Source organism: Choloepus didactylus, chromosome 2 (genome assembly GCF_015220235.1).
Source record: "Choloepus didactylus isolate mChoDid1 chromosome 2, mChoDid1.pri, whole genome shotgun sequence".
Taxonomy (NCBI): domain Eukaryota; kingdom Metazoa; phylum Chordata; class Mammalia; order Pilosa; family Megalonychidae; genus Choloepus; species Choloepus didactylus.
Genome location: NC_051308.1, coordinates 247397569 through 247420600, shown reverse-complemented (window position 1 = coordinate 247420600; position 23032 = coordinate 247397569). Strand labels below are relative to the sequence as shown.

At 64.5% G+C, this 23032-nt stretch overlaps 3 protein-coding genes across 6 annotated transcripts in view; all 3 read right to left on the bottom strand.

Moving 5' to 3' along the window:
- Positions 1-208: 208 nt before the first annotated feature.
- MMP23B (matrix metallopeptidase 23B) lies at positions 209-4554 on the bottom strand. Of its 3 annotated transcripts, none has more exons than XM_037828795.1 (7): positions 2789-4554; positions 2211-2365; positions 2001-2140; positions 1772-1939; positions 1097-1372; positions 848-974; positions 209-759 (listed from the first exon to the last, which is right to left on the bottom strand). In XM_037828795.1, the coding sequence occupies exons 1-7, from the start codon at positions 2945-2947 to the stop codon at positions 585-587; spliced, it is 1200 nt and encodes a 399-aa protein (XP_037684723.1). In that variant the 5' UTR covers positions 2948-4554; the 3' UTR covers positions 209-584. The 3 variants fall into 3 exon arrangements, 2 of the variants coding, with proteins under 2 accessions (XP_037684723.1, XP_037684722.1); XR_005215557.1 differs by having other exon boundaries at positions 618-759; positions 1097-1412; XM_037828794.1 differs by having other exon boundaries at positions 1097-1939.
- A 136-nt stretch (positions 4555-4690) lies between these two features.
- MIB2 (MIB E3 ubiquitin protein ligase 2) lies at positions 4691-17937 on the bottom strand. Of its 2 annotated transcripts, none has more exons than XM_037828788.1 (19): positions 17782-17937; positions 10417-10683; positions 10164-10335; positions 9354-9460; positions 9084-9278; positions 8705-8847; positions 8484-8591; positions 7715-7819; positions 7472-7634; positions 7269-7402; positions 7031-7179; positions 6779-6935; positions 6527-6687; positions 6300-6426; positions 5996-6229; positions 5447-5625; positions 5225-5367; positions 5091-5156; positions 4691-5007 (listed from the first exon to the last, which is right to left on the bottom strand). In XM_037828788.1, the coding sequence occupies exons 2-19, from the start codon at positions 10661-10663 to the stop codon at positions 4769-4771; spliced, it is 2829 nt and encodes a 942-aa protein (XP_037684716.1). In that variant the 5' UTR covers positions 10664-10683; positions 17782-17937; the 3' UTR covers positions 4691-4768. The 2 variants fall into 2 exon arrangements, with proteins under 2 accessions (XP_037684716.1, XP_037684717.1); XM_037828789.1 differs by having other exon boundaries at positions 8484-8579.
- A 4031-nt stretch (positions 17938-21968) lies between these two features.
- Positions 21969-23032, bottom strand: part of LOC119514912 (sorting nexin-25-like) — a 1291-nt gene continuing 227 nt past the window's right edge. The window contains exon 2 of the mRNA XM_037810698.1: positions 21969-23030. Coding sequence (XP_037666626.1) covers positions 22038-23030 — 993 coding nt within the window. The 3' untranslated portion in view covers positions 21969-22037. The remainder of the gene's footprint in view (positions 23031-23032) is intronic.

Sequence of the window (23032 nt, the reverse complement as noted above, 5' to 3'; positions counted from 1 at the left end):
GACCCAGGGTCGGTGCAGGGATTGGGAGGAGGGAGCAAGGGGCTCAAGAACCCCATGGCCTGGGCTCTTCCTGGGCTGGACGGGGCATTGGCCTCAGGCAGCAGAAGGGGCGGGTGGGCACTGCCTGGGGCTTCCCCCACTGCCCACAGTGACCTGTGGCAGCAAGGGTCCCCTCACCCCCCTGTCCCCCAGCTCCTGTGACCCCTCCCCACCCCAAGTCCCATCAGGACAGGCTCTGGGGACCCAGCTGGTTCCCTGCCTGCCTCCCCTGGCCTGGGTGGGGGTAAGCCTGTTTTCCCCCATGATGCCATCACTGGAGACTGTTTACTCCCAGTGACAACTAACCAGGCATGGAAAGTGCTGCTGTCTATGCCTCTGGGTGGGCCGCGTTCTCCCCCCAAGTTGCTGTGAGGGGAAGGAGGGGTGCCCAGCTCCCCCTGGTTCAGGACGAGTGGGGCCGGGTTGGGGACCAGCTCCCTGCCTGCTGCCGGGCCCGGGGCAGTGCCCCCGCCCAAGAAAGGGACACAGGTGTCCGAGGGCAAGCGCTTCATCACCGGGCGGCCAGCGTCCGGGCGGCGGCGGCGTCAGCTGCGCAGGCGGACGCGCCAGGAGAAGGAGGTGAGGACGCGCGGGCCGCGGCGCACCACGCAGGTGTAGACCCCCTCGTTGATGGCGTTGGCGATGATGCTCAGGTGCGCCTCGCCCAGCGCCAGGTAGCCGGGGTAGGAGAACTCCAGGGGCTCCTGGTCTTTGTACCAGCTGCGGGGGGCGGGTGGGAGGCTGGGCGGGGCCTGCGGACCCCACCGGCCGCCCCGGCCCCGGAGCCCCGGGCGCGGCGCCCACTCACTGCACTTTGCCTTTCTTGTGTCGGATCTTCTGGCCGCAGCGGAAGGTCACGTTCCGGCCTTCAGGCACCAGCTTGGTTTTGGTCCTGGGCGGCGGTGGGGTGGCGGCCACGGTGGGGAAGGGGAACTCTGCTCGGGTGGGGGGTGGGGGGTCCTGTCAGTGCCCCTCCCCCGCCGGAGAGCGCAGGCAGGAGCCCGGCGGCATGGCCAGGCCCCGGTGTCCCCAGCGCCCGCCCTCGGCCCGGCATCACCGTAGCAGAAGTCGCAGCTGCTGGGGCAGAGCCTCTTCATGAGCCTCCGGCGGGCGTCGCAGAAGCCCCTGCGCGCCCAGGACGCGCACACGAAGAGCCGGTCCAGGCAGCCATAGAGCCGGTGCAGCCCCCACAGCTCGTCCTGCGACAGCGCCTTCCAGCCGAGCAGCGTGGCGTTGAGGTGCATGAGCGCGCGGCCTTGCTGCGAGTGCATCAGGCCCAGCGCGTGGCCGATCTCGTGGGCCGCCACGTGCACCAGGTCCGTGAGCCACACGCCTGCGCGAGGGGCAGCGCTGCAGAGCGGACGCCCCGGGAGCTGCCGCAGCGGGGATGGGGGCGTCCCGGGCGGTGACCTCGGCGCCCAGGAACGCAGCTGCGGCTCCGGCTCGGCGGCCGTGGGGGGCGGGGACGCGCGCTGTTCCGGGCCCTGCTGCGCCTGCGCCCCCCTGGGCTGCTTGACCCCACTGGCAGCCCCGGACCCCGAAAGGCTCTCCTGCGGCCTGACCCCCAAGCCACACACGCACACACACACACACCCGCGCGCGCGCACACACACACACACACCCGCGCGCGCGCGCGCGTACACACACACACACACACACACACACACACACACACACACGGCCCGCGCAGCCCGCCGGGTTGGGGGCCCTAGAGCCGGGCGGGGCGGGTCACCTTTCTTCCAGCTGTAGCGCGTGGGGCCCAGGACCCAATACTCGCTGTCGTCGAAGTGGATGCCGCCGTGCGGGGGGAAGAAGGCGTGGGCCAGCTCGCCGGTGGGGCCGTCGAAGCAGTGGTGCAGGGCCGAGCTCAGGCAGTCGGTGTGGTTGATCGGGTAGAAGCCTGCGGGAAGGGCGCGGCTGAGCGGGGGCGCGCCCGGGCCGGGCGGGGCCGGGCAGCTCACCTATGCGGAGGTCGCTGGGCTGGGAGGCGGCCACCTCGCGGAAGCTGAAGGGGGACACCTCGCTCCACAGGCGGAAGGCGGCGGCCAGGCCCCGCCGGGTCTCGCTGGGGCTCAGCATGTTCCGCGGGAAGGAGACGATCCTGGGGTGGGGGGCAAGGTCAGGGGCGGCGAGGGCGGCACCTCCGCCCCTCTCGAGCCCGGGGTGCGCACTTGTAGGTGAGGTTGAAGTGGTCCCAGCGCAGTCGGGCGGGCGTCAGCGTGTAACGCCGTCTGCGGGGCGCCTGCGGGGGCGCCTGGCGGGGCAGTGGGCCGGGGGCGCCCGCGGCAGAGACAGCCGTGGGGTTTGGCACCGCCGCGAAGTCTCCCTGCAGGAAAAGGAGCCATGCGTGGGGTGGGCGGCAGTGCCGGGATTCCCCCAGCCCCGAGTGTCGGCGCGGAAAGGAGGCCCGAAAGAAATGGGCGGGCAGAGTGGGGTGGGGTGGGGTGCGGGCCAGAGTGGACTTGGCCGCTGCTCTCTGGGCTTTCTGGGCCCCCACCCTGACCCTACGTTACTTAAATAGCCAGAATGAAAACGTTACCAAAATCCGGGCCCGGACAGAGTGGGCGGAGCTGGGCCCAGATGTGCTCCCCCTCCCCGCTCCCCTTCTTCCCAGCTGCCGGAGCCACGGACACGGACTTACTGACATACTGGACCAGGGCATCCAGACCCACAGACACACGGTCTGACCCACGGACAGACCCACAGACGTCGGGACGTCTGGGCGCCCTCCCCGCTCGCTCGCTCTCACCTGCGCTCTGCCAGCGGCCGGCCGCGCCCCCGGGGCCCCCAGCCGGGCCAGCAGCACCAGCGCGGGGAGGAGGCACAGGGCGCCCAGGACGGCTCCGAGCCGGCGGCCCTGTTCGCGGGTCCCCGACGCCTCGGAGGGGGCGCAGGCCCCGCGACCCATGGCGCCTGCGGACTCGCTGTCGGGGCTCAGGGCCGCGTGGGGCGGCCTGGGCCGCGGAGCCGCGGCGGAGGGGAGTGGGGGGCGGAGGCGACGACCGGGGCGGCTCGGGTTACAGGCCCCGCCGCGGGAGGGGGAGCTGGGGGGGGCTGCCCTGCGGGGAACCAGGAAAAGCGTGGTGGGCGCCGGGGACGGGGCGCGCGCCAGGGGCCCAGACTGGGACAAGGGTTTTCAGGCAATGTCCCCAAACCCGCCGGGGTCCGAACGACCCGGAGACTTTTTCCCCCGAATGAGATCCCTCCCCTTCCCCCCACCGCCAGGCGCCGAATGTGACCCGGGAGCGGAGCCTCCATCCCGGTCCCCGCTGCCCTGGGCGGCCAGCCCGGGAGCATCCTCACCGGCGCTGGCCTGAGAGTGTCCCTGCGACAGCCCAAGGGAGGAGACGTGGAGGGAAAGGGATGCGCCCGCGAGTGCGGGGCGGCGGGGGCGGCGGAGGCGGGGAGGAAGGAGGCTGGAGGGGACACGTGTCACGGAGAAGGCGCCCGCGGAGGGGCCAGGCTTCGGTTGCGGGAGCGGGGAAGGCCCGCAGGGGTCCCTCGGGAGCCGGAAGTGATCAGCGCAGGGGCCGGCCTTGGACCGGGAGGGGAGTGGGGGGCATTCCTGAGAGTTGGGGGAATGAGGAGCCGGGAGGGCGCTCGCCGAGAGGAAGGACCGGGAGGTTGAGTCAGGCGCAGAGTGTCGAGGGTCCGGGATCTTCCCGGGGATGGGGAGACGGCGTCGGGGTGGGGGTACGCGGCGGTCGGGAAGCCCGACGGGGCGGCCTCAGCCAGCGCCGGGCAGAGGCGCCGAGCCGGGCGGGAAGGTGGCGCGGGCGCCTCGGGGACCAGGGGGTGGGGGGTGACGAGGAAACGGGGCTGGGCGAGTAGCAGGAGGCTCTGGGCCAGGCCCCGCCGCGCGCACTTCTCCGTCCCCCATCCCGACCTGCAGCCCGGGGTGACGGGTGCGTCGGGCCAGCAGAGTCAGCGCCAAGCAGCTGGTGGCAGCCACGGGAGGGGGCGGCGGCGCCGGGCCGGGCGGGAGCCAGAGCAGAGCGGGTGGTTCTTGGAAAGCTCAGCGCCCCGGTTCTTCTTGGCTAAATATTTGTTCCAACAAACCGGCGCCCCCACTCCGGGTGCACGCCCCTCCCAAGTCTGGTTCTCCCTCCCGGGCTCAGCCGCCCCGAGACTCTGCCCACCCCACTGCCTGCTCAGCCACGGCCAGCACCCCTGCCCCGGCCAAGTCTCAAATCTCCCACCCATTCCCAGCAGAAAGAAGGGGAGCGGAAACTCTGCTAGGGTCCGAGAAAGCGCCCAGCGGGGCGGGCACGGGGGTCCCAGCCTCCAAAGGGGGGGGTGCTGAAGGCGGACAAGCCTACCCACGGCTCAGTTGGCGCTCGCCGCGGCCCCTGGCAGCCTTCCTTTGCGGACCAAGGCCAGGGCCGTTGGGGGGTGTGGAGCGGCCCGGGCCCGAAAAGAGGTTTCTGGCCCCGAGGCGGGGGCTGAGCCGGAGTCTGGCCCCGGGAGGGCGGGTCCAGCGGGCTGGCGCGGCGGGAGCGCTCGGCCAAAGCCCAGAGCCAGGCCGGGAAGAGGGGACAACTCGGGACGGCGCAGGGGCGGGAGCGGCCCCGAGGGCGGCGGGTGGCGCCCACGGGCTGCCTGTCGGTCCCCCGGCCCGGCCCCGGGCCCAGGCACGCAGCAGGAGGCAGACTCCGTGAATCCTTTTATAAAATACGGGGGCGGGCGGCCGGCTGGAGCCGAGCGGCTCGGGGGCGCGGGGAGGCCGCGGTCACACGAAGATCTGGATGCGGTCGCGGATGGGCTGGCGGCAGATGGGGCAGGCACTGAGCGCAGAGCCGCAGGGCGCGCAGGCGCCGTGGCCGCACTGGAACACGAGGCGGATATGGCTGTCGATGCAGATGGGGCAGGTGATGCGCTCCTCCATCTGCCGGTAGCGGCTCTGCAGCTCCTCCACCAGCTGCCGCGGCGGGCCGGGCGCGGGCGCGGCGCTCTCCACCTCCGTGCCGTCTGCGGGCGGGGGGGAGCGGGCGGTAGGGGGCGGGCGGCGGCGGGCGGGAGCGTGCCGGGCCCCGCCCCTGCCGCACACCCACCTGGGCGCAGCTTCTTGCTGGCGACCACCTGGCACCTGATGCACTTCTTCATCCGGCGCGCGCACTCTGCAGGGCGGGAGGCACGGTTGGACAGGGCAGGGCCGCCCACGCCGCCTCGGGCGGCTCGCACTCACCTTCGCACACCGCACGGTGCCGGCACGGGGAGAAGAGCACCAGCGGCGCCAGCTCCGAGCACACCAGGCACTCCGCGGCCTCGGGCCCCGCGGCGGGGGGGCTCGCGCCCAGACCCCCGCCGCCCGTCGCCGCCGGCCGCTCCCTGCAGTTGGAGGAGAGAGCTTTAAATGGCCCGGGCGGCCGCGGGGCGCCCTCGCCCCCCGCACCCGGGGTGCGCTCACCGGAAGCGCTGCGCGCAGCCCTGCAGGGCGATAAGCGCGCGGCCCTCGGCGGCCAGATCCAGTGGGCTGCGGCCGCGGTGGTTGGCACGGCTCACGTCGGCGCCCTCGAGCGCCAGGAAGCAGGCGACGGCCGCACCCACCGTCAGCTCTGCGCTGTCCGGGAGGCCCGAGGCCTGTAGCTGGGCAGCGAGATGACCCAGGTGAGGGGTGGGCCCGCCAGGCTCTGGGGTAGCCTCCACTCACCCGCCTCCCTCCCGCACACCCCAGCAGCCTGGGCACAGGGATGGGCACCCCACCCCCACCCCCATCTGAGGCTGTGAAGAAGCCGCCCCTGCCAGGACTGCAGAAAGGGGTCGACTCCCCTGAAACAGCCCCACACCCCCCACACCCACTCTCCTTCCCAATCTGTCTGCCACAGAGACACCATGTGCTGAACACGGGACCCTCAGCTGCCCAAGGTCCGGGCTGGCCTTGCAGGTGGGCAGTCACTCAGGCCCCACGGGAGCCTGCAGCCCAGGGCAGGCCTGGCCCGACTTCACTTGTCCTCACCCTGGACAGCAGCTGCAGGGCCCCTGGGTCTCCCCCAGCCCCATCGGCCACCAGGGGCAGCCGCTGGTGCCGCTGCAGAGCCACATGCAGGGCTGTGTCGCCATCCTCGTCCTCAGCATTGACGCTGCAGCCGGCGCCCACCAGCAGCGGGACCAGCCCCACGTGGGCCTGCAGCACTGCCAGGTGCAGCGCCGACTGCAGCTTGCGGTTGCGCGCGTTCACGTCACAGTGGCCCTGGGGCGGGGAGCACAGGCTCAGTGCAGGGCCCCAGACGCTCCCACCCCGCAGCCACCCTGCACCGCACCTCCCGAATGAGGAGCTGGGCCACGTCCCGGTGGTTGTTGAGGGCGGCCAGGTGCAGCGCCGTGAAGCCGTCCTCCTTCCTGGCGTCCACCAGCTGCCGTGCCCGTGCCAGGATCTTCCTGGCGGCCCTGAGGGGTGAGAGCCGTCCTGGGTCTGAGCCTGTCTCGAAAGGCCTGGCCACCGCAGTGGGAGCCGCCTGGCAGAGGGTCCGCCCGGCCCCCAACTCACAGCAGGTGGCCCTTGAGGGCGGCATGGTGCAGCAGCGTGAAGCCCTGGCTGTTGGTGGCGGTGATGTCGATGCCGGGCACCTCGGTGAGGATGTCAACGATGCCACTGGCGCCGGCACCCGCCGAGATGGCACAGTGCAGGGGCGTGTCAGAGTGGGCATCCTGCCGGCAGGTGGGTCACTCAATGGGGAGGCCGCCACTGCTGCCCCTTGACCCTGGGACGGGGCCGGGAGCCCCGGGAGGCGGCACTCACCGGTAGGTTGACATCGCAGCCGTGCTCGCACAAGACCTGCACCACCTCCGCAAAGCCCCTCTGCACGGCCACATGGAGAGCGGTGCAGCGGCAGGCCCTGAGGGCGTCCACACCACAGCCCGCATTCAGGAGCACCCGGGCAGCCTCGGGCTGGTTCCTGAGTGAGAGAGCAGGTGCAAGGGCCACTGGGCTGCCACACCCCGCTCCCCATGCCGTCCCTGCCGCGGGCCATGTCCCTACCACAGGTCTCACCCCAGGGCCGCGTAGTGCAGGGCCGTGTTGCCCTCGTCGTCAGGCACGTCCACACCTGCCCGCGCCTGCAGCAGCAGCCGCAACATCTCCACCTGACCCATGTAAGCGGCCACCTGCAGAGCAGTCCTGCCCTGGTTCTTGGCGTCCACCTGCGGGAAGGCCAGCAGGTCAGTCGGGGCCCGGCCACGCCCCCTCTCTCGGGACTGGCCACACGGGTCGGAGGTCCCAGGAGCCTTGCCTGCTCTGGGTGCCGCCTGAGCAGCTCCAGGGCCCGGGCTGCGTTGCCCAGCGCCACCTCCACCACGAGCCGCCCCGGGAGCACAGGGTCACTCTTCTGGGCCCGCAGCTTGTCCAGGGCAACGCTCAGGGAGCCTGGGGGCAGGGCAGAGGTGAGCACTGGCCAGGCCCAGCCCCCACGACTGCCGAGCTGGGGACTCATACTTTTGTTCTCTCTGGCCCGCTCGGCCACGTCCAGGTTGGCATCCTCCTCAGGCCGGTAGGCCACCAGGCAGGAGGGGCTGAAGGTCCACGGCTGGCCACCCACCACCACGCGCACATTGCCATCTCCGAAAACCTTCACCACTTTCCCAACGCAGCCCAGGGCCTGTGCAGGGAGAAAGCAGGTCACGGGCCGGTCCCCAAGGGGCAGTGGGGAGTGGGCGGCAGGAGGGGAAGGCGACTCACAGGGGCCATGTCATCTGTCCACTCGCCGTGCCCAGCCTGCAGCCGCTTCACCGTGTCAAGGTCATCGATGACGCGGACCACATCTCCCACCCAGAAGGAGTTGTACTGTATGGCAGAAAGGTCCATGAGGGCCCCCAGCACAGCGTGGCTGTCCCACAGAGCACCAGAGAACACAGCTCTGCCCCCAAGCATGTCCAGGTCACACTCACCAGGGCTAAGGTCCCCCAGGACACCAGCCTCCCCTCCCCCTCCCCTTGCCCGGTCACCTGCCTCCCTCCGGGGCCCTCCCCAGAGGCCCCCAGCTTCCTGGCTGCAGGTCCAGAGCTGAGCAGGGGTGGCCCACCTCCTGAGCCCCCTGGGAGCCCTCATGGAAACACTGCCCACCCACCTCCCCACCATCACCCTGCTTCCCAGACTGCTCTCACCTCTGCCGTCTCCCTTTGTCCACCCACACCCCTCGGGTGCTCCCTCTGCTCCCCACAACACATTAATGAGCGGTCACCCCGAGAGGCAGACCAGCCACCTTGCCGGCTTCCCGGGACCACGCGGCTCCCGGCTCCATCCTGCAGCGCCCCTGCCCCTCCAACCCAGTTCCCAGCCCCCAGCCCCGCCTCCATCCCGCCAGCTTCCGCCTTCCCTGGGGCTGGGGTCTCACACTGAGGGTCCCACGGACCACACCCAGGACGGGGCAGGCGTATCAGGTGGAGTTAATGGGCAGATGAGTGGCCCCGGGGGCTGACCCGGCTGGCCATGCCCCTGCCCCACGCACCTTGGTGAGGGCCCCAGGGTGGAAGGTCCAGCGCGTCTCGCTGTCGAACTGCACACGCACGTCGCCGCGGTCTGTGATGCGGTGCACCGTGCCCGTCTGCCCGAGGAACTGCGGCGGGTCATGGGGGCTGTGGCCGGGCTGGGCCGGGCTCTTAAGGGAGGAGAAGGGCTAGGGGGTCCCAAAAATGGGGGAGGGGGCACCGCGGAGGGGGCGCTCCCCACCTCTGCCATCTTGGGGTTCCAGCCACCGTGACCCTCCTGCATCTCCCTCAGGATGTCCGTGTCCAGTAGACACTTGACCTTGTCTCCGTGCTGGAAGGGCTGGCCGTTGGCGCTCACCCTCCGCTGCAGCTCGGCGGGCTTGCCTGGGGGCGGCGGGGGATGGGCCTGAGACCGCGCCCCACTCCCTGGGGCTCCCTCTGCCAGCCAGGGGCTCCGGCGAGGGGAGGAGGGGGCGTGGTGGGTGTGCGGGGACCCGGTGTGCGGGACGGTCCCAGACCTGGCCTGCGGGAAGGCGGGAAGGCGGGAGTGCGGGGCTGCCCTGTAGGGGAAAAGCCAGGGCGGGGCGGGGGGTGCGCGGGGCAGGGGACAGCGGCCCCACCGAGCTGCGGCAGATGCTCCTTGTAGTAGAAGCCGCCGGCTGCCGCCACCACGCACTTGAGGTCCACCTTCCCCTTGTGGCCCACGCGGTACACGTTGGTGCTGCCGTCGGCCCACGTCACGCTGGCCACGCTGCGGCCGGTCTCCACGTCCCAGCCTCGGATGTCCGCCACGTGGCCCGGCTTCCCTTCCCCGCCTGCCGAGACACCGCCAGGCCGCTGAGACGCACACGGGGCCCAGCCGCGCCCACCCGCCCCGGCCGCCCACTCACCGTCCTGGGTGCCCCACTCCCAGTCGGGGCCGCGCACCACCTTGGCCCCCTGGAAGATGCCCCGCAGCGGGATCCTCAGGAGGCTCTGGCGGGGACTCAGCGGGACACTGCAGGAGAGCACGGCCTCAGCCACCAGGGTGGAGGGTGCCCGGCGGCCCCGCTCCACTCTGCTCTCACCCCGGCTGGGGGCTGCAGGACAAGGCAGGGGTCCCGGCTCCAGGCCCAGCAGGTCGGCACCCCCCACGCTGTAGAAGGCCAGTCCACAAACCACACTTCTCCAGCACCCCGATGCCTGCCGGAAGGGCCCAGGCCCCCCTGCAGCCTCCCCAAGCCGGGCACCCCTTTCAGCACTGAGACAGGGGGAAAGTCCAGCACGCAGGAAACAAGGAACCGGGAGTGCAGGCTGAACCTTGCACCCAGACCCAGTGGTCACCCTGCTAGGCCTTGGGGGAGGGGGGTCAAGGAGCAAGGGCCACAGCTCAGGGGGCCCGGCCCCCCAGGGAGCCCCCTTTCAGAGCCTGCCTCCCTCTGACCACAGTGCAGGGACCCCGAGCCCCCAGTAGCATCTCCCCCGCCAGGCCTGGGGCTCCTCCAGGAGCCTGGCCTGGGCCGTGGAGCTAGGCCGGGTCAAGAAGACACCCCGTCCACAGCACGCACCTCCCCAGACCTGCCAGGCACCATACCCAGGCCCCCAGAGGGACCACGGCCGCAGCCAGTCCAGCTGCAGGCGTTGGGGGAGGCGACTCCAGCCCCAGAGCTCACAGAGGCCGAGGCCTGGCGGGGTGGGGGCAGCGCCCTCGGGGGACTCACGGGCGCGAGTGGGCAGTCTCGTAGCGCTCGAAGGCGTGCCCGAGGTCGTGCTTGTTGTGCATGTAGCACTGCGTGCACAGGTCGTAGTCGAAGCACACGCGGCACTTCCAGCGCATGCCCCGCAGCCCGTGTTTCTTGCAGCAGTCGCAGACGATGTTGGGGTGCCGGACGCCTGGGGGGGGGGGGCGGCAGGATCAGGGGGTGTGGCGGCCTCCGCGGCCCCGCCCCGCCCCCGGCCCCGCCCCCGCCGCACCGATCTGCGCGTTGTCGTAGAGCAGCAGGTCGTGCGCGCCCTGGTAGCCCGCGCGGTAGTTGGTGCGGGAGCCGTGGTCCCACTGCACGACGACGGTGCGGTCGGGAGTGGACGGGCTGCCCTGCCGGCCGAGCTCCACCACCGTGCCCACGCCGCCCTCGCCGCCGTCCTGGTGGCCCCACTTCCAGTCCACGCCGCGCACCACGCGCATGCCCACCTGCACGCCCGCCTGGGGGTCCGGGTCCATGGCGAGCCGGTCGGGGCCTGCTGGAGAGGGCAGCCGCTCAGCCCAGCCCGCCCGGAGCCCGACGCGCCTCGGCGGGGGGCGGGGAGGGGGAGCCAGGCAGGGTGGGGGCTCAGCCTAGGGACCCGCCCGGGCCAAGCCCCCTCCTGGGGGAGCTGGGGGGACTCTGGAGAGGCCCCGGCTGGGCTGGGCTGTGGGAGCAGGAGGCAGGGTGAGCCCACCGCCGTCCCCATGAGAGGGGTGGTCCTGTTCCGCGTGGCCGGCACAGCGCCCTCGGCTCGTACTCCCTGAGAATCAACAGACATGCACCGCAGGGATAGACGTGAGGTGAGGCGCGCTTTCGGAAGAAAACGGGCTGTTTCTCGAGACCCGGCCCGGCGGAGGCCCTGCAGACTGAGGGCCACCGCTGCACCCTGCTTCCTTCCTCCCCGCTCCTCCAGCTGCCCACCCTGCATCCCCGCCAGCCCTCCGGGGGAAAGCCAGGCCTCTCGCGTGGGGAGACCTGGCCGAGAGCACAGACGTCCCTGCACAGCCAAGTGGGGGCTGGTTGGGGTAGCAGGGCCCCCTGATCCCGGGGCCTGAGGGCTCCTCCACTCCTTGGGACACACATGCTCCCCCTGCCCTGCGGGACACTGATTATGTGCTTCAACTTGGCGGGCCTGGGCTGGGGGACCTGATCAGCCCCTGGGGAGGGTGGTGGGCACGGGCGACAGCACCCTCCGCAGCCCCCCGGGCCTGGGAAAGTGAGGCCGGAGGCAGGCCCCATTTCCTCACCCAAAATACCACTGTTAGGGGAGGCTTGCCGGAGGGAACCGCCTTTTCCCCACCCCCTTATCTTGCCCGGACACTCCCCGTTGCCAGTGCAACTCCCATCACCACCAGTGCGCATACATTGTTGCCAGACACCGTTACCGGAGCAACTCTCGCCCCTTTTCAATCAACCTCCGCGCCCTCTCAGAACCAATCCAAGCCTTTAACCTCTACAGCTACCCCGCCCTCTAAACACCCGATATAAGCTTGTACTCTCCCCTAATAAACTCTCTTGGCTTCTTCACCCTAAAAGAACCGTGTCCCGCCTGTTCCTTTCTCGCCGCCCTCCATACTTTGCACGCCTACGCCAGGGACCGGGCCCAGTCCCCCGCCTCGCCCTCGCCTCCGGGAAAGAGCCCCCGCCGCCGGTACCCTCCAAGCAATCCTGAGAGCCTAGGATTTGGCAACCGGCCGCCATCTCCCCCCCCCCCAGACGAGTCAACTGCGACCGCAACTGGCGCCCAACGTGGGGCCCCTGGTATTAAAACTCCTCTCCACGCAGCGGTCCAGTAAAACCACCCGCTCGCCCGGACGCCTCTCCAGCTCCCCTTCTCCTCGCCTGCAAAGTAAGGGCCGCCTCTCCCTCGCCGCCCCGCGGAGCCGCCTCTCCCTCGCCGCTCCAAGTCCGGAGCCGCCTCTCCCACGCCGCTCCGCGCCCGGGCCGCTCTTCCTTTCCCGCGTTAACCTAACTCTTACCCCCGACTACCTTTCGTCTTCTCTTCCTATGTCCCCCCATTCCTCCTAACACTCTTCCTCCAGTAGCTTTCCCTCTTCCCCTCCATTACTTTGCTGTGGTCCTTTGTGTCTTTGTTTCTTTGTTTCGCGCGGTGTGCCTCTTTGCGACCGCCCCCCCCAAACTGCTCTCACTACTAGAGGCTCCTGCCTTCTATTCTCGCCGTCTCCTTCGGCCTCGCGACCACGGTTTACCTCATTTTCTTTACTCAATAATCAACCCCCCTTTTTTTTCTTTTCTCACTCCGCTATGGGTAATCGTCTATCTGCACGCCAAGCACCCCAAGTTCGTGCTCTGGCTGGTCTCCTAGACACACATCGCTGTAAGGTGTCTGTCCGGCAGCTGCAAGTATACTGGGACCTCCTGCTGCCCTTTAACCCATGGCTCACCACTTGCCATCTTTGGGACCCTGTTACTTATGATCGCCTTATTGATCGGGTCACCAACGCCATGGAACATGAGAGCAAGCGCTTCCCTCCCGGCTTGCTCCCCACCTTAATAACCGTCCGCTCCTGCCTTCAAGGCTCCCTCCCCCCTGATCGAGGCCCCATTAAATCCAAGGAGGCCCTATCAACCCAGTCAACAGATTCAGACAGCGATACTAATGTAGACCACGATTCGGACACAGAGTCCTTAGTCGAGCAGATTAACAACGCGCTCGAAGTGACTCCCAAAAAACAAAATAACACTGAGCCTCGCCAAGATGGCGAACTTCCTCCTCCTCCTTCTTCTTCCATCGAGGGGAGGAAGTGCTCCGGCGATGACGTCAGCCCTAAGCTGGGCCGGAAACCGCAAGCGCTTTACCCCGCCCTTTCACAGGGCGGAGCTAGTCCGCCATCTTATGCCTTAGCCACTCCCACCGCGCCGCCGTCTTGCGATGCTTGGGGCCTCCCACTTCCACCTCCCCCTCCGGCGAGCTCCCCTTCGGAGCCGCTACCGGCAGCTGCCGCCGCTCCTCCCACCCTGCCGACTAACAACCCCTGGCTGCCTTCTGCACCTCAAGGCAACCCTTGGGGCAACGCTCCCCCTACCCCCACTCCCGCGCCAAGTCCTCTGCAGGCGCGTCCTCCTTTCTCTCGTGCTTTTCGCTGTTTTCCTCTTAACCTTGCCCCCACCCCACAGAGGCCGCATGACTGGTATCCCATTGACTCTGATACTATCAAGCAGCTTCGCAGGGCCGTCAAGGAGGACGGGTTAGGTAGCCCATACGCTTCCCAAATACTGAAGGATCTCGCCATGGATTTTTGCATCCCCCAAGACTGGGCCTCGCTTGCCCGTTCCATTCTTAACCCCGGCCAGTTTGTTGATTGGCGTGCTCACTTCCAGGCGGAAGCAGCTAAGCAAAGTGAGCAAGACGCGGCCACTGGAGTCTATCATCACCCGGAAGCCTATTTAGGCACGGGAGCGTTTCTAAATGCGTCTGCTTATATTAATGTACCTGCCACCTTTTGGCCTATCCTTTGGGGAATCGCCTTACGAGCGTTTGCCAACTGCTCCGCCTGTCGGCCTAATAAATTCACCAAGCTCTTCCAGGAGCCAAGTAAGCCTTTCGCCACCTTTGTCTCCAGAGTCGAAGAAACCTGCGCTCGAAAGCCCTCCAGCCGCACTTCAAGTACAAGCAGCGCATCCGGAAACCGCACCTCAGCTACAAACAGCGCATCGCCAACCCCACCACCCCAACCTTTTCTACCCCCCTCTCATTACTCCTCTCCCCTCTTCAGCCTTATCCAAGCAACCTTCACCTCACTAAATGTCTCCTATCCCAATCTTACCTCCTCTTGTTGGCTTTGCCTCTCCACTTCCTCCCCCCTGTATGAGCCAGTTGCCTCCAACCTCTCCTTTTCAGAAAACACAGAGGACAGCCCCTCGGAATGCAATTGGAATACCTCTGCCGTCCCCCTAACCTTTCATTCAGTCTCCTTTACAGGAAAGTGCATCCGCCCTCGCTCAAGTAACTCTCCCAACCTCACAGCTTGTGCCAACTACTCATCTCCCAGCAGCTCTGCCAAATTTCTCATTCCTCATAACTCCTCCCAATGGCTCTGCTCCTCTACAGGACTTACCCCCTGCCTTAACGTACTGACCCTCAATACAACTCATGAAACTTGCCTCTTGATTGTCCTCATCCCTAGGGTCCTATACCACAGCGAGGAAGACTTCTTCCTCCGCCTGGAAACAACTGCAGCTCCTGCCCCACTGCAAAAGCGAGAGCCCATCACCGTCCTCACGATTGCCTCCCTCCTAGGTCTTGCAGGCGCTGGCACCGGAATCGCTGCATTAGCCAGTCAAGGCTCCGCCCTAACTCACCTCCGGGCGGCTGTTGACGAGGACATTCGTCACCTACAAGACGCTATTTCCCATCTTAAGAATTCTGTCAATTCCCTCTCTGAGGTCGTGCTCCAAAACCGCCGAGGTCTCGACCTTCTCCTCCTCAAAGAAGGAGGCCTTTGCGCCGCCCTAGGAGAAGAGTGCTGTGTATATGCCAATTCCACAGGTCTCGCCGAAGACAGCCTAAAAAAGGTCCGAGAGGGACTAGAACAACGCAAAAGAGACCGTGAAGCCACCAGCTATTGGTCCCACATCTTTACCCCCCTCCTCCCATACCTCCTCCCTCTCCTCGGCCCCCTACTAATGATTATTCTAGCTCTCACCTTAGGACCCTGCATTATCCGCAGAATTGTCCAGCTTGTAAGGAAACAAACGGATGCTATTTTCTCCTCGTTAGTGCAAGTCCAGTACCAGCGACTCGCCACCTCTGACGCTCCCTACTCCGAGATGACAACCAACCCTCCGCGACCTCACCACCACCGGTCAACCTGCCGACCGCGAGGCCCTTCTCGATCGCCTGAACGTCGCACCAACCTCGAGCTCCAGCTTCTCTGAACCTCCAACTTTAAACCCCCCACCCTCGTCCATCCCGCAAGCAGCAAGGCCCCTGTCGAGCGCCCGGGCGCCACACCAACGCCGAGCTCCAGCCTCGCTGAGCCACCGTCAACCCCTTTTTCCCCTCCCCGACCTCCCCCTTCCCTCATCCCTTAGCGGGCCTCTCCGGTAAGCTTCTTCCTTTAATTAGAAAAGAAGGGGGAAATGCGGGACACTGATTACGTGCTTCGACTTGGCGGGCCTGGGCCAGGGGATCGGCCACCCCTGGGGAGGGTAGTGGGTACGGGTGAACAGCGCCCTCCGCAGCCCCCGGGCCTGGGAAAGTGAGGCCGGAGGCAGGCCCCATTTCCTCACCCAAAATACCACTGTTAGGGGAGGCTTGCCGGAGGGAACCGCCTTTTCCCCACCCCCTTATCTTGCCCGGACACTCCCCGTTGCCAGTGCAACTCCCATTACCACCAGTGCGCATACATTGTTGCCAGACACCGTTACCGGAGCAACTCTCGCCCCTTTTCAATCAACCTCCGCGCCCTCTCAGAACCAATCCAAGCCTTTAACCTCTACAGCTACCCCGCCCTCTAAACGCCCGATATAAGCTTGTACTCTCCCCTAATAAACTCTCTTGGCTTCTTCACCCTAAAAGAACCGTGTCCCGCCTGTTCCTTTCTCGCTGCCCTCCATACTTTGCACACCTACGCCGGGGACCGGGCCCAGTCCCCCGCCTCGCCCTCGCCTCCGGGAAAGAGCCCCCGCCGCCGGTACCCTCCAAGCAATCCTGAGAGCCTAGGATTTGGCAACCGGCCGCCACCTCCCCCCCCCCCAGACGAGTCAACTGCGACCGCAACGCCCCCCGCCCTTCAGCACACAGCTTATTACTCTCAGCAGGGGTCCCCAGGCGGGCAGCCCAGACCCAAACCAGAGCCAGCAGGCGAGCCCCTGGTGAGCCCTGCCGGGAGGGGCGCCCATCTGCCCAGCTCAGAGGCCAGCCCCAACCAGGAGGGTCTCAAGGCTGTGGCTGGTGGCAATGGTGCTGCAGTCACTCTGGGGCCAGGCGCACCCTCTGTCCGGGAGCCCGGACTTCCCAGCCCTGGGGACAGAGCACCCGAGGCTGCTGGCCACCTGCCGCCCCAGACACCTCCAACAGGGCAGGGACAGAGGGGACAGGTGGAGGCAGCACCGGGCCCCAGGCTCAGTCCACAGCTGCCCACTCGGGGCAGCAGACAGTGCTCACCCCTGCGCCTCTGCCCAGCCCCTGCTGACACACACAAGTGGGATTTGGGAAGCATCTCGAGACACAGCCAGACAGTTTCCCCCCCAGCCCCTGCCAGCAAAACGCTGCCCGCCCAGGGGCTGTCTCCCCCTCTGGTACCCACCTGCCCGGGGCTCTAAGGTCTGTCCTCTGTGCTCAAGAGGCAGCCCAGTGTCCAGCGTGGGCCACCCCGCTGCCTGGAGTCTGCATGGACCTGCGTGGCCTGGTCCCTTCCCACCCAGCAGGCTGCCTCTGGAGCAGAGAGAACAGACCTTAGAGCCCCTCTGCTCACTTCCCTCCCACCTCTGGGCAACCTGAGGACAGGACAGCCTGGCCTTTGTCGCTGCTGCCCTGGGGCCCAGCTGCACCCGACCTCCAGTCCCAGAGGGTCTCGCGTGTGTGGTCCTGGAGTAGGTCCTGGAGTAGGCGATGGCAACAAGAGCCAGGAAGGAAGAGGCCTCCCACCTGGCGCTTGGCCTGCATCCCCCCGCTCAGGAGGGCTCTTCTCACAGTGTGCCCGCCTAGGGGGGCTGGGGGAACCCTGACCTCCAGGGACGCAGCACAGGGCCCGCTGCCCATCCCACTGTTCACAAGCAGGTGGGGTGCTCTGGGTCCCATGGGCAGCCTGGTCACCCTGGACTGGAGCCCCCCAACAAATGACTCATGCTGTGGGCTTCCCTGGCTGCCACTGTCCTCTCCCCTCAGGCCACGGGACAGGCACCTCTGGGTGGGGCCGGCCCTCTGAGAGCACCATCTGCTGGCCTGAGGACCACGTACCATGGGGCCCCCATGCCTTGGTCCCCTTTCCAAAAGGGCCAAACATCCCGGGCACCCGAGGTGCTGAGTGAGGAAGACCCGAGGGGCGGGGCATGGGGCCCTGCCCTGGGGATGGAGCCCCCAAGACCCTGTGGCCACCGCTGCCTCCTGTCGACTTCCCAGCATCCAGCCCTGCTGGGAGAGCAGGGGGCTTCCTGCCCCAGCCCTGCCAGCTCTGGGCGCAGGGACTGCAGGGCAGGCTCCACCTCCCTCACGGCACAGCAAGCCCTCCAGGCCGCTCCAGAGGCCACGGTGGAAACGCAGACACCAAGACATGTGCCCTCATGCTGACCTGGGCTAACGGCTGCCCAGAAACACTGAGCACAGGGAGGGCCCACAGCACGCAGTGACGTGGCCCTGTGTGGACAGAGGGGCTCTAGTGAGTGGGTGGCACGGCCCAGCACAGCTGGCACAGCCCCCAGGGCCCTCAGATGTGCACAAGGGCCACAAGGAACCTTTTGCTTGCTGTCCCTCCTGTAAACACACGGTGATGCTTCAGACTTCAAATGCTGAGCACATGAGACAAAGCCTCCACTGCGCTGGGAAATTTATCCCAGACTTTACAGTCCCGCGGAGGTCAGTGGGTTGGAACTCAGACAACAAACACGTTTTAATAAAATCGGAACTTACCTTAAAACACACCCCAAGCGCGCATCAGCATCCTAGGCTCCTAACTGCTACTTCCTGGGCCACAAATCTGGTCAGGCAGAAAGGTTTTCTGTTGGAAGCTAGCAGCCATTGCTGACCCAGGGCACACCAAATCAAATAAGCAGCCAACAAGCAAGTCTGGGAAGAAATGTGTTTTAAGAGACAGTTTTACAGTTTTAGCATTTGCCACCTTAACCCATTGACTGAGCAGCCAGGAGCACTCCAGGATGACTGGTTTCTCTTGTTACAGGAAACGGGAGACCCTGCAAGGCAGAACTATTTCCAAACCACACAAACTGGATGGTGTGAGAAAGGGCATTTTCCCTAATTTCCAAGTATTTTATAGGAACGGCTTTAAACAGCCATAAAAACGTTTAGCTAAGAAGCTGGCGAATGGCCTCTATTCACAAGAACGCTCCACAGAACAGACGTTTGCAGGACACTTGTCTCCTTGTGCCCGCAACACTTCTTGAATTGAGTTGACACTGTGTGTGAATCAACTAACCAGAGACCAGCGGGTCCCGCGCTTTTGCCATGTGGCAGTCGTAGCTAGCTACGGTGCAGAGCAACAGCCTGGGTGCCCGGGATGTCTGGCCCTTTCAGAAAGAGGGGAAGCCCGGAGGTGGAGAGGAAACCCAGATGGGCTGAGCACCAAGACACCAGTTCAAGGAAAGGCCAAAGCAATGTTCAGGGCTGTCATCACTTCTGACTTTGGTCACCCAGATGGACAACTTTCAGGCACTGGCCAGCAGCAGGACACCCCCTGAAGACCGGGGCGTCGCCACTGATGGCCACTAAGGCACCTGTTGCATCCAGGGCAAGAGGACGGGCAAGGAAGGGCTGCTGGCATGGGCAGGAGCTGGGAAGGCAGATGGGGGGCTCTGCCCAGCTCTGGCCCCTTTGCTTATTTTCTCAGTTGGTTCTGAACTCAGAGTGGGAGGTCGTCACTCTGCCCCCACCCCCTCCCCACTCACAACTCTCAAAAACAAACGCCTTGGACTTGGAATCCTACCAGACCCACAGGGCGAGAGCAGCAAATCCAGACTCTCTGGTCCCCAGCCCACTCTGCGCAAGCTCCACAAGCCAGCTACGGGCTCACCCGCCTGGCTGTGCCGCCTTGAGACTCGGGCTGCAGCCCTGACGCCTGCGATCTCCGGGGCCGGCCGCCAGCCTTGCTGCGCTTCAGCGCAAGTCCCGAGCCCTCCACCCCTGTGGCCATGGGGAGACGCCGAGAGGAACCGCCCTGGGCACGAGCGCCGGCCCTGCGGGGCACGGACAGGGCCCGGGGCAGGGGTCCGCCTCCCGCTCCCCAGCAGGCCGGGCCCGGCCGCGCGCTCCCGCTGACCCCGCACTTGCCCGGAAGTTCCAGTCCCGCCCGCTCGGCCCGGGGGCGCTGGGGGACCCTGGGGGGCGCCGAGTCTCTCGGCCAGTCTGTCAGTCTGTCTGTCGGGTTTGTGCGGCGGCCGTCCAGGATGCGCAGCGCCGGGCTGCCCACCCCGCTGAGGCGGCCCGCGAGCCCCCAGCACCCAAGTGTCCAGGGGCCGCCGCGGTGCCTGCCGGGAGTTGTAGTTCGCAGCCAGCCCGGGCAGAGCGCGGGGGGGCGGGCCCGCACCACAACTCCCAGGAGGCCCCGCGGCGGCGGCGCTGACGCACGCGGACTGCGGGGGGCGCCCCCCGGCCCTCCCGAACGCCCCTCGGGGTCTCGCCTGCCCCCAGGGACGGGTCCGGGTTTCATGGAAGCGTTGCAAAGGTGAGGGCCGAGAATGTGTTTGTGTTTGTACCCAGTGCGGCATGTCTGGGACCCTCCCGCCTCCCCGGGAAGCGACTGCCCACCCGAGTAGGGGGCTGGGGAGGGGGCCCGGGGAGGGTGTCGGCCCGTCGGGAGCGGGGGCGAGGGGGCGGGGACGCTGGGTCAGCCCAGGACGCGGGCCGCACAGAAAGAAGACGGGGACGGAGGCAGGGCAGACGAACACCGGAAGTGCGTCAGAGGGCGGGGCCTTTGTCCTCTCCTACGTGGCGCAGCCGGGTGCGGAGCGGCCCGGCGCCTGCGCACAGGCGGTCTCGAGGACGCATCCCGTTGCCACGGGGATGGAGACGGCGTGGAGCCAGGGCCTGGACTCAGGGGTGCGCCAGTGACGCCCCTCTCCCCGCAATAGGCGGGGCTTCCAGGGATGCAGCCATGAGACAAAACCGTAGCCAACTGTTTTGATTTGACTTGCGCTGCGGGACACTGTTATCGAGTTCTGACTTGGCGGGCCTGGGCCAGGGGAACTGATCAGCCCCTAGGAAAGGTAGTGGGGCACGGGTGGTTGCGCCCTCCACGGCCCCCCGGGCCTGAGAAAGTGGAGCCGAATGCAGGCCCCATTTCCTCACCCCAAAGTAAAAACCGTTGGGGAGGGCTTGCTGGAGAAAACCGCCCCCTTTACCTTGCCCACCCACTCCCCGTTACCGGAGCAACTCCCGCCCCTTTTCAATCAACCTCCGCGCCCTCTCAGAACCAATCCAAGCCTTTAACCCTTACAGCTACCCCGCCCTCTAAATGCCCGATATAAGCTTGTACTCTCCCCTAATAAACTCTCTTGGTTTTCATCACCCAAAAAGAAACGTGTCCCGCCTGTTCCTTTCTCGCCGCCCTCCATACTTGCACGCCTCCCGCCGGGGACCTGGCCAAGTCCCCCGCCTCGCCCTCGCCTCCGGGAAAGAGCCCCCGCCGCCGGTACCCTCGGAGCAATCCTGGGAGCCTAGGATTTAGCAACCGGCCGCCACCCTCCCCCAGACGAATCAACTGCGACCGCATTGCGCTAAAATTAATGTCAGTGCATACTTTGAATTCCCGCAGAACTGAAGATTTCTAATAAAAAATAGCAGGTCCCCTGCCTCATCCTCCCAATCCCCATTGCTGCACCCCAAAGGGAACTACTTTCAGCTCTTTTAGCTGATTCCTCTGGTAGAGGATGTTTCCAAATAACAGACTGCTGGTTTTCGCTTTGTTAACTCGTGGACCTCTCCGCGGACTTCCCATGGGGCGGATGAGAACCTGCTCTCCAGATTGCCCCGTTCCCACCCTTCTCCCAGATCTGTAATGTTGCCCCGCCAGCCGTCACGGTTAGGTCCATTCTGCACATCCTGTTCACGGCTACTGCATCAAAATCATGCTTCCATTCCTGTACAACCTTCTTGATTTTTCCCTTGAGTAGATAATACCTAGAATTTTTCTTATGACTAGTTTTTTACTAACCCATGGGTAATTTTTTTTTCAAATGTGCCAACATCTTCGACACATGCCTAACAATAATATTCTCCAAAGTCTCAGTCACATCAGTTCCATTTAATTTCTGGAGAGCTGCCTCTCCCAGAGCCCTCTGTCCTGTTCCAGTCCTCGCTGACTGCTTTTAAACCTTCACCTGGAGCTTTCCTTCTGATCCCCTTCCCCCTTTCTCCTGTGTGGGATTCCTGGAATCCGTGTCATCTTCTTTCTTGGTTTACTCTCTCATTTTGCTGAAGTACGTCCTGTAGTAGCTATCTGTGAAGGGTACATGTGTGAAACAGTGTTTATTTTACCCTCATCCCATATCAATAGTTTGGCTGAGTATAGAATTCTAGGTTGGGAAAACTTTTCCTTCAGAATCTATGAAGGCAGTATTTGTTGTTTTTAGCTTCCAGGGGTGCGCTTCAGAAGTCCAAAGCCATTCTGAGTCTTTTTTTTTTTTTTTTTTTTCTTTTCATTTAGAAGTTTGAATACTTCAAACTATGGAAAATCTTTGGTAAAAATAAAGACAAGTAAATTTTCACAATAACTGCACAAACCATTGCACAGCAATGTTCAATAAGCATGAAAGAATATAGGAAAGTTCAGCATCCTCAGTGAGAAAATTAACTGTACAATATTCACACTTCTTCATTTCAAAAACTGGTTTCATAAATATTTAAAATATTTCTTAGGGTCTTAACATGTATTAACATTTGTATTTCAATCACTATATTGAACTTTAAAGTGTTTATATTACTGTTCAAATAAAAATCAATAATTAACAGGATTTTTTCCTGTACTACAGCATCAGAACCCCCCACCGCAGCCCACCCTACCCACCCAGTGCTGCTTAGTTCACATAAAACTAGAGAGCAGCGAACAAAATAAAAATCAGTGTGGCTCCCAGTCAGGCCCTTGGTGGAAAAGAGGCAAATATTTTGTGTCTATTATCACACAGACATTTCTCTGGCATTTTATTTGTGCAGTTTCAAACCTGATCAACTGTAAGTTGATCAAGATGAGTCCTCACCTCAGGACACAGTTCAAGTAGCAGAAGTTCCATCAGTACAAACAACAGATGTTTATTGGCTCTTGCTTCTTGAAGGGCATTGAATATTTTTATTATACCATGGCGGGCATTTTGCTGTCCAACAAGGCTCTGAAGCACATCTGGAATGTTTTCAAGTAGTTTTTGCCGTGCTCTGTGTTTTGTCTCCTGGCTTTGCTCTTCGCTTCTGACTGCAGTCGGTGGTGCCAATTCCCCATTTGGCCAAAAAGCATCCCGGAAAATGGTGATATAGTAAACCAACATCTGTTCGCTGAAGATCCAGTTCACGGTGTCGCGGATTTGCTTGTTGATGGTCCTCCCAAAAGTGACCTGTACCAGAGTGATTAATGTCCTTCTCACCCATTTAAACATTCCCCGGAGTTCGAAAATCTCCCCAATCAACATGAAACATGGCTCAGCCAAGGCATCTGTCCTCCCATCCGCGTCGTCATCAGAATCCGACAGGTCACTGTCCTCGGTTTCCTCCTCGCGGTGGGAGGAGACGTCACGAGGCAGTCTTTCCAAAAATGAAGCTAAAGAAGAAGTGTTTTCTTTCCCCTGCCCCTTGAGGTAGTCTGGAGAAGGGCTCAAAAAGGCATAAAGTACTTCACTGTGGCCCAGCCTTTCATTTGAAAGCAGAATCCGCAAAAACTTATTTAATTGATTCTTGGACTTTTCCAGAAACTTTTGATCTATAGACTTGAAGGGCAGCCTGCTAAGAGAAGGCAACTGAGCCTTCTTTAAGGAGGGGAAGTGGCCGCTGAGTTTCCGATGTAAGTGTTGGAACTCGCTGAGCCTCCTGGGCACGGTCCAGCACTCGCTGCCCCCTCCCCGACCTGGCGATTGCACCGCAACCAGGTAGCAGGGCACCTGCTCCCCATTGTCTTCCGAGACCTCGCCGCGGACGACGGAGGCTTCCCATGAGCCCAGCTTCT

Excerpts from the sequence above, each read along its gene's own strand:
- MMP23B (XM_037828794.1), bottom strand. The coding sequence starts at position 2,947 with ATGGGTCGCGGGGCCTGCGCCCCCTCCGAGGCGTCGGGGACCCGCGAA. Across the intron at positions 1,940-2,000 it reads GCCCAGCGACCTCCGCATAG|GCTTCTACCCGATCAACCAC; the intron begins GTGAGCTGCCCG and ends CCCTTCCCGCAG. Across the intron at positions 760-847 it reads CACAAGAAAGGCAAAGTGCA|CTGGTACAAAGACCAGGAGC; the intron begins GTGAGTGGGCGC and ends CGCCCCCCGCAG.
- MIB2 (XM_037828788.1), bottom strand. The coding sequence starts at position 10,663 with ATGGACCCGGACCCCCAGGCGGGCGTGCAGGTGGGCATGCGCGTGGTG. Across the intron at positions 8,848-9,083 it reads GGAGCATCTGCCGCAGCTCG|GCAAGCCCGCCGAGCTGCAG; the intron begins GTGGGGCCGCTG and ends CGCCGCCCCCAG. Across the intron at positions 6,936-7,030 it reads CTGCACTACGCGGCCCTGGG|GAACCAGCCCGAGGCTGCCC; the intron begins GTGAGACCTGTG and ends TCTCTCACTCAG.